Source organism: Coregonus clupeaformis, chromosome 16 (assembly GCF_020615455.1).
Source record: "Coregonus clupeaformis isolate EN_2021a chromosome 16, ASM2061545v1, whole genome shotgun sequence".
NCBI classification, from domain to species: domain Eukaryota; kingdom Metazoa; phylum Chordata; class Actinopteri; order Salmoniformes; family Salmonidae; genus Coregonus; species Coregonus clupeaformis.
Genome location: NC_059207.1, coordinates 36,682,930 through 36,695,553, shown reverse-complemented (window position 1 = coordinate 36,695,553; position 12,624 = coordinate 36,682,930). Strand labels below are relative to the sequence as shown.

General features: G+C 43.7%; 2 protein-coding genes across 2 annotated transcripts in view; one reads left to right on the top strand and one right to left on the bottom strand.

Moving 5' to 3' along the window:
• Positions 1-2,755: 2,755 nt before the first annotated feature.
• On the top strand, positions 2,756-3,630 carry LOC121584801 (coiled-coil domain-containing protein 74A-like). Its single transcript, XM_041900932.2, has 4 exons — positions 2,756-2,918; positions 3,042-3,145; positions 3,234-3,290; positions 3,375-3,630. Exons 2-4 carry the CDS (start codon positions 3,051-3,053, stop codon positions 3,508-3,510), a joined length of 288 nt encoding a protein of 95 aa, XP_041756866.1. The 5' UTR covers positions 2,756-2,918; positions 3,042-3,050; the 3' UTR covers positions 3,511-3,630.
• Positions 3,631-3,713: 83 nt separating this feature from the next.
• The window catches only part of igsf9b (immunoglobulin superfamily, member 9b), a 50,025-nt gene continuing 41,114 nt past the window's right edge, over positions 3,714-12,624 (bottom strand). Inside the window, exons 16-22 of the mRNA XM_041900931.2 lie at positions 12,405-12,489; positions 11,991-12,161; positions 9,954-9,990; positions 6,125-9,664; positions 5,799-5,968; positions 5,445-5,654; positions 3,714-5,162 (exon numbers count right to left, since the gene is read on the bottom strand). Coding sequence (XP_041756865.1) covers positions 5,461-5,654; positions 5,799-5,968; positions 6,125-9,664; positions 9,954-9,990; positions 11,991-12,161; positions 12,405-12,489 — 4,197 coding nt within the window. The 3' untranslated portion in view covers positions 3,714-5,162; positions 5,445-5,460. The remainder of the gene's footprint in view (positions 5,163-5,444; positions 5,655-5,798; positions 5,969-6,124; positions 9,665-9,953; positions 9,991-11,990; positions 12,162-12,404; positions 12,490-12,624) is intronic.

The window sequence follows — 12,624 nt, the reverse complement described above, 5'->3', positions numbered from 1 at the left end:
ACATAGCCCCACCTCTTGTAATTTATTAGGATATAGAGACTGACTGTCGGTTGCTATGGTAACGACTGTGTTGTTGAAGGGAGGCAAAAGTGAGACATCAGGAAGTAAGTCGAGCAGTGCACTGAGTCCAGTCTTTGGAAAGTTAAATGTTTGTTTAAGATACATGTAAGCATGAACAGCCTAATCAGGACTTATTGGCCTATCTGAAAAGTTACGTATTTTTTCATGATCATGGTCCTCTCCCATGTGTGGCTCTTGGTGCTATAAACTTAGGCTACCATGCTGCTAAGAGATATGTACCCTAATTTTACCCAGTGCTGGGCTTGGACTGAAATAGGTGCTGGTAGTTATTGTTTAGTGCCGGTACTGTTTATATCTAGGTGATATAAAACGTGTTGCATTTTCTAATATCATTTCAAAAAATAGCCGTCTCCCACCTGTCCGGAACCTGCCCCACCTTTCCCATCTCGGTTGTCTTGACGAGGCCCGTTATCCCCGACAATTACCCCGTGACTGGCCACCCAATCCTCCACAAATTATGGACTCAGAAAGTTTAACTTTTCAATGCACCATGGATTCTGACATTACACGAGTGGCATCATTGAAGAATGATGTTTTATTCCTACAAAAACAGCACAGAGAAACACTGAGCAAACTGCATGAGGAAATCGAAGAACTAAAACGTGAAAATAAAGGTATAAAGTTAAATGCATCATGAGTAGCCTAGTAGGCTACTGTATTATTAAATAGTGTTGTTACAGGCCTACTAATTGATTTATTCAATTTGCAGAACTACACTATCAATCGATAATGGACCCACAACAATCTGAAGGTATGAGTAGGCCTATGCCTGATATTTTCTTCTGTAGGTTTTTTCCTCCCACGCCATCATGTTATTGGGGAACAAATTGTGTGTTCGCTCATGTCCCTTTCCCCCTTGTGGTTTAGTATCTCCAAGATGCAGATCTCAAACACAACAGCCCAGCTACATGGAGCAGACCAGCTATCCTCTGCATGGTCTACCATCTCCATCAGCAAATCTAAGGTAATCATCACACTTAGCACCTACAGTTGAAGTCGGAAGTTTACATACACCTTAGCCAAATACATTTCAACTCAGTTTTTCACAATTCCTGACATTTAATCCTAGTAAAAATTCCTTGTCTTAGGTCAGTTAGGATCACCACTTTATTTTAAGAATGTGAAATGTCAGAATAATAGTAGAGAGAATGATTTATTTCAGCTTTTATTTCTTTCATCACATTCCCAGTGGGTCAGAAGTTTACATACACTCAATTAGTATTTGGTAGCATTGCCTTTAAATTGTTTAACTTGGGTCAAATGTTTCGGGTAGCCTTCCACAAGCTTCCAACAATAAGTTGGGTGAATATTGGCCCATTCCTCCTGACAGAGCTGGTGTAACTGAGTCAGGTTTGTAGGCCTCCATGCTCGCACACGCTTTTTCAGTTCTGCCCACAGATTTTCTATAGGATTGAGGTCAGGGCTTTGTGATGGCCACTCCAATACCTTGACTTTGTTGTCCTAAAGCCATTTTGCCACAACTTTGGAAGTATGCTTGGGGTCATTGTCCATTTGGAAGACCCATTTGCGACCAAGCTTTAACTTCCTGACTGATTCCTGAGATGTTGCTTCAATATATCCACATACTTTTCCTTCCTCATGATGCCATCTATTTTGTGAAGTGCACCAGTCCCTCCTGCAGCAAAGCACCCCCACAGCATGATGCTGCCACCCCCGTGCTTCACGGTTGGGATGATGTTCTTCGGCTTGCAAGGCACCCCCTTTTTCCTCCAAACATAATGATGGTCATTATGGCCAAACAGTTCTATTTTTGTTTCATCAGACCATTTCTCCAAAAAGTACAATCTTTGTACCCATGTGCAGTTGCAAACCGTAGTCTGTCTTTTTTATGGCGGTTTTGGAGCAGTGGCTTCTTCCTTGCTGAGTGGCCTTTCAGGTTGTCGATATAGGACTTGTTTTACTGTGGATATAGATACTTTTGTACCCGTTTCCTCCAGCATCTTCACAAGGTCCTTTGCTGTTGTTCTGGGATTGATTTGCACCTTTCGCACCAAAGTACGTTCATCTCTAGGAGACAGAACGCGTCTCCTTCCTGAGCGGTATGACGGCTGCGTGGTCCCATGGTGTTTTTACTTGCATACTATTGTTTGTACAGATGAACGTGGTACCTTCAGGCGTTTGGAAATTGCTCCCAAGGATGAACCAGACTTGTGGAGGCCTACAAAAAAAAATTCTGAGGCCTTGGCTGATTTATTTTGATTTTCCCATGATGTCAAGCAAAGAGGCACTGAGTTTGATGTCAATTAGCCTATCAGAAGCTTCTAAAGCCATGACATCATTTTCTGGAATTTTCCAAGGTGTTTAAAGGCACAGTCAACTTAGTGGAATTGTGATACAGTGAATTATAAGTGAAATAATCTGTCTGTAAACAATTGTTGGAAAAATTACATGTGTCATGCACAAAGTAGATGTTCTAACCGACTTGCCAAAACTATAGTTTGTTAACAATAAATTTGTGGAGTGGTTGAAAAACAAGTTTTAATGACTCCAACTTAAGTGTATGTAAACTTCCGACTTCAACTGTATATAACATCTTTCTATCTTACATATCATTAATAATAAAACACTTTGGTGGAAGTGTTGATTGAACGTTCTCTTTATTTTCCTGCACACTGGCATGCAGAGTAGATACAGCATGCACATCTAAGCTTTTAAGCTCAGATTTAAATGCAGAATCAAAAGGGGGGTTGATCACATCCTTGCTTCCCCTGCGGATTGATGGTGGTCCATCTCACTCCCCCCGCGCCCCCACCCTGCAGGAGTGTAAGGTCATCATCAGACAGCTCTGTAAAAACAACAACTTGCAGTCCCAGGAGGTAGGCTACAGAGATGATCCTACTGTATCATGTTCTGCACTCATTCCATGTCAGAATGTAAGAACGCCATGTCACATTTAATCTCAGAATGTTAAAACTCTCTTCTCTCAACTTGTGTTTCAGCTGTTACGCATGAAGGCCATCCTCAAAGACATAATAGTCAACAACAAGAAAATGTCCCAGGAGGCTTACACACTGACCAAGGCCTACCTCTCTGACGCAGACAGGTGAAATAGTCTACACAATTTATCAAAATGTTTGGAAAAACTCATCTCATATCCTAAAATAGTCTTCTTATTGAATTATTTCTTTCAGAAACAAAGACATTGGAATGTTTCCAAAACTACCTCTCAAGTCGCTGCCAAAAAGACTGTACGTCAGTCATGCTATTTATAGTGTTATTAATGTGCCCCATGGTATTACTTAAAATAAACATATTATTTTTGCCTTCTGAAGACCCCCAGCCCCGATTGGCATGAGAGAAAGAGTAGTCTTGCCAGCCATCAAACAGAGCCTAAACTCCAGCATAGCAGAGAGGCAGAAGAAGGCACAAGCTGTGCTGAGATCCCGTCTAAGAAGAGTGGTGCAGTAGGACACAGCATTATCATCACAAATTATGCATCCCTCAGTTTTGAACCGAGTGTGTTGTCTGTGAATAAAGTAAAGGTGTAAAGTCTGAATGATTCAATCTGAGTTCCACCTCACTAACTGTGACCAATAAAATGAACATGAGTGTAAACTGGATAGTTCAGGACCCTGTTCAATACGTCCATGTCAAATCATGTCACATTCTGGTACATTCAGAATAAAACAATTTATTCAATACAAACATATACAAATTATAATAAGAACAACCAAATGAGCAGATTATTTTTTTTCAACCCAGTTGGTACAAAACAAAAACATGTTTATGTACTCCAAATGTACAGATTTACAGCTGCTCCTGAATTATAATACAGGCTTCAATTCCTTCCTTTTTACTTTTCCTTCCTTTTTTCTTTTTTGGTTACTGTAAAACAGTTCCAGTATAAAGTACAAAAGTACAGTTTTGTCATTACATAACAAAAGTCAGGACACAATTTTGTGCAGAAAATGTACAACAATAAATGGAGACGTCTTATTCCAACATATAATTCATCTTAATGGAGTATATTCACAGTGTGGTTTTCACATCAATGATGTGAACTTGCATGTAAACATTGTTGCATATCAAAAGTCATGTTAATAAATATACAATAATGCTCAATTATGCTTGTAGTACAAAATATAAAAAAAGAAAGATGTAGATTATTAAAATATATACAGTACTTAATCTCAAGCCATATTGTTATTCTTGATCTCCAATAATTTAATATATGCTTAATTTGGGAATCTGTTTAACCATATTTGTGAACGGTGAACTACCGTATTTTTGACAAAGGTAAAGCAAAGATGATACAGAACTTTTCCCTGTCATGAACAACAGAAGATATTTTTAAAGTCAAGAAATGTCAGCGTGAATTCTTTTTCATATGATCGAGGATTAAGATGTTGAGTTTTTATGGTACCAAAAATACAAGATTTAATTGTCTAGGGCTACAGTACATGAACACATTGACACTGTTAACTCTTACAAGCAATCACTCAACACTTTCCTGTTAGTCTGAAATACTCTGCTGAGAAAACTGAGGATGATTACAAACACATAAATGAGGGAGATTCACCTGTGACAAGATTGTAATTGGGAAATTAATTTAAAAAAAAAAAAAAGTTTTCTACTCAGGTAATGATGAGCTACCCACTGTAACGATGCAATACAAAGATGAAGGCTCACTCACTCAAAGCACAAGCCATTTACCTAGAGGATTGGTGGCTCTAAATGCAAAATACTGTTTGTGTTGATTACACAAAACACAAGAAATATAAATATCCAGCATCTCATAACAGGCTTCAAACAGGGCCAAGTATTATTCTGTGTCAATAATGATGGCACACAACACAGGTATCAATATCTGTGGCAATTGTTGTGTACGTTGTGCTCCATATGATCAAGCAGCATATCCTGTCTTTCAGTTGGTTATACTTTTGACAGTGTTCTGTCCAAAGATGATCCAATTGAACTGTTGAGGATATGGATTTTGTACATATAAAAATTAGGTGTCGCGGTATCACAAAGCTTCAATAAATATATCCAGCATATATCGAGGACCACAGTGCTGTATTCTGTGCATCTGAGAATCTATTTGCTTCCTTTGTTTGAAATATCTGAAACACAAAATGATAGAATACAGCACACCGTTAAATACATTCCCAGGACAAACAATATAACATTTAGAAAGACAAACATCAAAATACTGTAAGATTATCATTCCATTAGCTAGTATAAATTGGTGCTTTGCTTAAAAAGACAAAGAGTTTTAAAATTAAAGGAAAAAGTGAGTGCACAATTTCACAACAGAGGGATGAAGACTGTCAGGGACAAAGGCAGACAGTGAGAGGTCAAAGAGAAGGTGAGGGGGTAGCAGTAGCAGGCAGAGAGGAACGGACCAGGGTGGGCAGGCGGTTAGAGGAGCGCTGAGTTGGAGTCAGAGTCTGTGTCAGGGGGGAGGCAGGGATCACTGGTGCAGGAGGTTTCCTGAGCACGCCTGTACTCCTGATACTCTAGGCGGAGTGCGTTGAAGCGCGCCTCACTTAGGGAGCGGCTGTATTGGCAGCGAGGTGGGTTGGAAACTCGTGGCCTGACTGTGGGAGGCGGGCCTGAGGGGCGGGGAGAGGAACAGCATGGAATGGGAGAGTCATGGGTACAACTCACATCACCACAACCACAACAAAAGGCACAAATGAATTCAAACATGATATGATACATTCAGTGTGGTGAATAATAACATACAATTCTCTTACCTTTCCTGTGGAGGTCCTGGAGGCCAGCCGCGGAACGGGGTCGATCATGCCTGCCCTCCCCCCTGCCCTTCCCTACCCCTGCCTGTGGCTTCATGGCCGCCAGGACTTCCGAGTCCACACAGACATCAGCGGAATCCCACTCATAACTCTCATCTACTGATGTGTTCCTTCTATTGACAGACACACAAAACAAGTGGTCAAAGTCAGACATACACAGGACAATAACAATAATTTAACAGTATATCAATGACATATTTGCAATATCCTGAATTTCTTTGGCTGTGAAGACATCTCTGTGTGATGTTGGATTGGTGCGGTAGTTTCACCTTTTTTTTCTCCACTCACGTAGATCCATCTCAGCTCTGTGTCTCTGTGTCTCACTATCCTCAGTTGTCTCTGGGGAGCTGAGAAGGGTGGGAGTGATAGAGAGGGACTGGCGGAGGAGGCCAACGCTACCTCTGCCACTGCTCTGGCTGGCATAACTGGCCCTCCCTCCTTCCCTGTTGTCTCTCATCTCTACCTCAGCTCCTGCCCCCTTACCTGTCCCTCTCTCTGCCTGTCTATAACTGTCTACATCTCTGGGTGGGAAAGGGCCACCATGGTAGGGTGAGGGCCAGCTATACATCCGGGGCAGGTTGGGCCTCGGTGGGCCCCTCTTGGACTCGATCGGTCTGGGGTAGTCCCCCCTCATGCCTGGTCTGGGTGGGTACTGGTCTGGTCTGGGTGGGTACTGGGGTATTGAGGAATCCATAGGGACATATCTGTGCTGTACAGACCTCAGGGCATCCTGATATGTGATAGGCGACCTGGATGCATCAGGATAAGCAGTGGCCTGTCTACGTGGATCAGATAGGTCTCGTCTAGCAGAGCCTGGGGGTTGCCTTGGTGGGTACATGGAGGAGCTGAGGTAGGTATAGGAAGAGCTGGCTAAGGATCTGTCATACTGAGGCCTCTCCAATGATTTTTCAGCATACCTAGGCCTTTCCAAGCTGCTTACACTTGGCCGTCTAAAAGGGACCCCTTCTCGCCACGAGGGGCCTGGCCTGGAGAAGGAGGATGCAGGGGTGCGTCCTAAACTATAGGACTTGACCCGGACGTCTGGGTTTGGGAACTCATCCCAGTAACATTTCTCTGAGACATAAGTCCTTGGGCTTTCAAAATGCTCCCATTTCTGTGACCCTAAGCTGATGGATTTCTTCAGAAATGGACGAGGCTGTCCCATGCCTGAGAGTGTTCTGCAGGGGCCGATGCTCAGAGACTTCTTCATGAACGGTGCATGGGGTTGATGGATCTTGGAGGCTATTTTATTAGTCCTGTTGCCCTGAGAATGAAGTCTTTGGGATTGTTCTGAAGCTGACTCTGGTTTACCTGCAAAAGTGTCAGTGTGTTTTGACACAACGTCTGCCATGCTTTTAGCTGCACTAACCAACGTCTGGGCTGGACTTAAACCCATTCTCGATAGTGGTCTCTCTGAGGCTGTGGTCTTTTGACTAATAAGTGGTTGTGACTGCTCATGGTTGTGACGATAATGCCCTGTGAGTTCTGAAGCAGGTGATTGTTTTGTTGACTGGTCTGGAATCCCAGCTTTGTGGCTTGAATCTCTTGCTTCCACTTGCAGAGAGTATCTATAGGCTGGCTTTTCAACTGCTTCTGAAGTTGCTGCTGGACCAACAGAGTGCCTGTTTTCTAAAAAAGAAACTTTTTTGGGGCATGAACTTGTCTCAAGGTTCTCCTGCACATGAACTTCCCAGTTTTTTGGAACCACGTCTGGCTTACCTTCCAGAGAAGTCTCTGTCTGTGGCTCTACGCTTTGGCAAGTAGTGTCTGTGAGTTCAGATTCATCCCCAGGGTCGTCCACACTCATCTCAATGAAACCCGGGAGGCTCAAATACTCCAGAATTGCACTTGTCTGCAGTGGGGACATTTTGGGAGCCTGGTTTGTCGGCTTATTCTTGAAAGACTCTGAGACTCTGGCAACAGAGAACTGGGACTGGTCACTATCACACTCTTCGAGAAGAGTTAAGGGAGAAATACGACTGGGGCTGTCACTAAAAAGAGCCCTATCACTCCTTCTGGAGCGTGTCCTGTCACCCTCTCTCTCCTGCTCAGGGTATAACAGTGAACTCCGAGGGTCATCCCCAATCTTATCATCTCTTACTTTCCCTTTGGCCCCTGCTTTGTGGAGCTCATAGGGCAAAGTAGAATAACTAGAAGGACTCTGATAAACTCTCTCCCTAAGGTAATCTATTGTTTCTGTTTTCTCAGAAAGACTATATGATGCAGTGTCTGGGTAAGGCTGACCAGGACTTGTGGCCCTTACTTGATCTGCTGAAACAGATCTGACACTTTCAGCTGCTGGCTCCAGATGCTGTGTACCATAAGCAAAGGACGATCTTGGTTTTAAGGCACCTCCCCCTGGCTGCTTCTTTTCCCTCCAGCCTTCCTCAACCATAGACCTTCTATGATACGTGTCCTGCTCTCTTTCTACAGTTCTGTCAGGACTCCTCGACCTGGGTCTGCCTCTGGCTGTTCCTCGACCAATAGGTGGGCTTTCTGAGGTAGGGGAGAGCAGAGATAGAGAGGTGCATTGAGTGACTGGGGAGCGTGAGCAGTCCTCAGGTAGCGAGTCCTCCATGGCCGGCCCAACGTGACATTGGTGAGGATGTTGGAACCTTGGTGTGGTGCTCTCTAAGGGGCTCTGCACTGGGATTAGGCTGTTGATGGATGTGACTGGGCTGATGTCCCATTGGATATAGGAGGAAGGGAGCCGGTCCATTGGGCTGCTGGTGTTCCCAAAGTAGCAGGCCCTCCTATAGTCCGACAGCTGATGGGTCTGCCCGGAAGCCCGGTGAGCTTTGGGACGTAAGGTAATGTTTTGTGGCTTCCATATAGGATCCTCAGCCCCTGAACTGCCCAGTTCCCTGTTAGGGTTTGCTGCCTTCTCAGGCCCACCTTTCTCCTGCTCCCTTGCCCTCTGGCTGGCGGTATAGTTCTCCAGCTCCCTCTCCATCTCCTCCCTCTCTTTAGCCAACTGCAGACACTTGCTGAGGTTATCCCGCTCTTGTTCACTTGTATCAATCTGTGAGACCAGTGTGCTGGCGTTGGTCAGCTGGCTCTCTCTCCCCATGGGATGGTAGCCTGCTTGGTGATGCCTGTTCCTCTCCAGCAGTCTGGCTCTCCTGCCCAGGCTGGCGAAGATGTCCTCTGGGTGCCCAGCATGGTTTCTTTTCAGGGAGTCACAGGCTCTCTTCTCACTGCTGTCGGAGTAGAAGCTGGCTCTCTCCAGCAGAGCCTCTGAGATGCCCTGCTCGTCATCAGAGTAGAAGCAGCCATGACGGGAGAAGTTCCTGGCCATGGCCCTCACTCTACCCGGGGAAGCAGGGGGCTTGCTGAGGTCTGTAACCTCCACTGTGAGGAGGGAGTCCTTTCTCTCCCCCTTCTCAGAGATCAGACTGCTGGACTTTAGAGAGTCTCTGAAAGATGTCTGGTTGCTCCCTGTGCCGCTACCTCCCCCATTGGTTTGGGTTTGTAGGAAGACTGTTTTCACGTTATTCTTAATGTTGGAAAGAGTAGACCCCTCTAGCAGGGGCTGGACAATGAAACGTCCATCTGGGCCTCTTGAGATGGACTCCAGAGCAGAGGGTGAGGGGGCCTTACCCCCCAGGTGGCTCTCAAAGATGGTGTAGTGGGGTGGGGGAGAGGAGCTGGAAAGGAGCTGACTGCGCTGGTCCTGGTACTCTCCACGGCTGCCTTTATCAAAGGAGGAACGGTCAGACTGGGAAGATGAGGAGTTGGGGAAGAAAGACAGGGGAGGACACAGCTTCATCTTCAGAACGCTGTCGGGGCTGTCAGAAGGCGAGCGAGCTCTGAGGAAAATAGAAGAGTCATAGGAGGAGTGATGAGTTCAGTTGAACAGAAGAGGACAGGTTATTACATTATTCCATTATTGTCTCAAGCTTAAAATAACAATATGTAAAATAACAATATGTATGCATTCAGTGGCTACAAATTGCTATGCTTACTGTTATGAGTAGCAGATAAATACACATTAATATGCAATGATTCTCAAAAAAGGGCACATAAGAATGGAAAATGGGTTGGTTAGAAAACAGCCAATGCAATGAGGGAAATATGCTGGTAATTATGGGCACTTACTCTGGAGAAGGACTCTTCTGGAAGGCAGAGGGGAGATCTGAAAAGGTAGAAGAGGGTGAAAAGGTCAAACAATGGCACATATAAAATAAACAAAGGTATGAAAAAAAATGGGATGAAAAAAATGCTGGCAACTGAAATAGATTAACATGCATAACATGAAAAGGAACCACATGACAGTTACTGAGAGCTGGTCCAGTCATCAAGGCTTTTGAACTCCAGCTTAGTAGGCTTTGAAAATACTTTATTAAAGGAGCAATCCACAGTTGCTACATCTGTTTTTGGACATACATTAATTGTATATACTCATTGACTAATTAAACAAATCAAAATATATTTTATATTTGAGATTCTTCAAAGTAGCCACCCTTTGCCTTGATGACAGCTTTGCACACTCTTGGCATTCTCTCAACCAGCTTCATGAGGTAGTCACCTGGAATGCATTTCAATTAACAGGTGTGCCTTCTTAAAAGTTAATTTTTAGGAATGTATTTCCTTCTTAATGCGTTTGAGCCAATCAGTTGTGTTGTGATAAGGTAGGGGTGGTATACAGAAGATAGCCCTATTGACATGAAGGTCAGTCAATATGGAACATTTCAAGAACTTTGAAAGTTTCTTCAAGTGCAGTCGCAAAAACCATCAAGCACTATGATGAAACTGGCTCTCATGAGGACCACCACAGGAAAGGAAGACCCAGAGTTACCTCTGATGAGAGGATAAGTTCATTAGAGTTAACTGCACCTCAGATTACAGACCAAATAAATGCTTCACAGAGTTCAAGTAACAGACACATCTCAACATCAACTGTTCAGAGGAGACTGCGAGAATCAGGCCTTCATGGTCGAATTACTGCAAAGAAACCACTACTAAAGGACACCAATAATAAGAAGAGACTTGCTTGGGCCAAGAAACACAAGCAATGGATATTAGACCGGTGGAAGTCTGTCCTTTGGTCTGATGAGTCCAATTTGAGATTTTTGATTCCAACCGCCGTATCTTTGTGAGACGCAGAGTCAGTGAACGGATGATCTCCGCATGTGTAGTTCCCACCGTGAAGCATGGAGGAGGAGATGTGATGGTGTGGGGGTGATTTGATGGTGACACTGTCTGTGATTTATTTAGAATTCAAGGCACACTTAACCAGCATGGCTACCACAGCATTCTGCAGCGATACGCCATCCCATCTGGTTTGCGCTTAGTGGGACTATCATTTGTTTTTCAACAGGACAATGATGAAAAACACACCTCCAGGCTGTGTAAGGGCTATTTGACCAAGAAGGAGAGTTATGGAGTGCTGCATCAGATGACCTGGCCTCCACAATCACCCGACCTCAACCCAATTGAGATGGTTTGGAATGAGTTGGACAGCAGAGTGAAGGAAAAGCAGCCAACAAGTGTTCAGCATATGTGGGAACTCCTTCAAGACTGTTGGAAAAGCATTGCTCATGAAGCTGGTTGAGAGAATGCCAAGAGTGTGCAAAGCTTTCATCAAGGCAAAGGGTGGCTACTTTGAAGAATCTAAAATATATTTTTGATTTGTTTAACACTTCTTTGGTTACTACATGATTCCATATGTGTTACTTCATAGTTTTGATGTCTTCACTATTATTCTACAATGTAGAAAATAGTAAAAATAAAGAAAAACCCTTGAATGAGTAGGTGTGTCCAAACTTTTGACTGGTACTGTACAGGTATGTCTCATGTGCTCAGCTCAACTGTCGTAACCCCATCCAAAATAAAAGCCTGTTTTACTCCAATGTTTGTAAACATTAGAAATGTAAACAAACACTGAAAATATGCTTAAAACTATCATTTTGATATCTTGGATGGTCAGTACATTGCATCAATAGCTCTGTCTATGAATTTAAGAGTGGTAACATTTCTCCAGGCCCATCCCTCAGCTTTCCATCCCTTTGTTATTGTTTCAACTGCAGATTGGCCCTTTAAAGATAACCTCTAATAAAACACTTCAAGGGATAGAAAGCTTGAAATTCTTTCTCTTTTAATATCAGTGAAATGTTAGGATAAAGCAGTCTTTACCATCTCTCCTCTTCCTGCGCCGATGGGCTCTTCTGTGACTCATAACACAGGCTGTCACCAAGGAGAGGATGATTGCCAGGAACAGGAAGCACACTCCACCCAACACACCAGCCAATAAGGGCTCAGGGACAAACTCCAGGAAGCCTGGCCAGACAGGGTACATCTCCATCCCTGCAACCACACCAAGCACAGTGTGTTAGTAATGCACTAACAACACCGTAGAGACAGCCATGCTTTTGGCTAACAATCAGCGTAATAGATTTATCAACATAATGACAACTGTCATGAGTCATGACTATTACCAAGCACAATTGATATAACTGTTACATCTTGTTTAGGGTTTGTTTTTATGAACCTAACCAGTGTTTCTATCATACAGTTGATCAGCGCTGGCTGTACAGTAATGATACTAACCTGTGGTGTTCACATTGACAGACTCACTGGGCTCACTCAGTAGTTTGTTACTGCGAGACATCAATCTCAGATCATAAATGCAGTCCTGAGAGGGGAGAGGGGAGAAGGACAAGTGTTCAATAGACACAATTCTGGGCAACATATCTGAAAACACATTAAAACTTGGAGGTCATAGCCTTCAGATTTGTCACAATGCTGGGCTTGAACTCCGGTCTCAGAT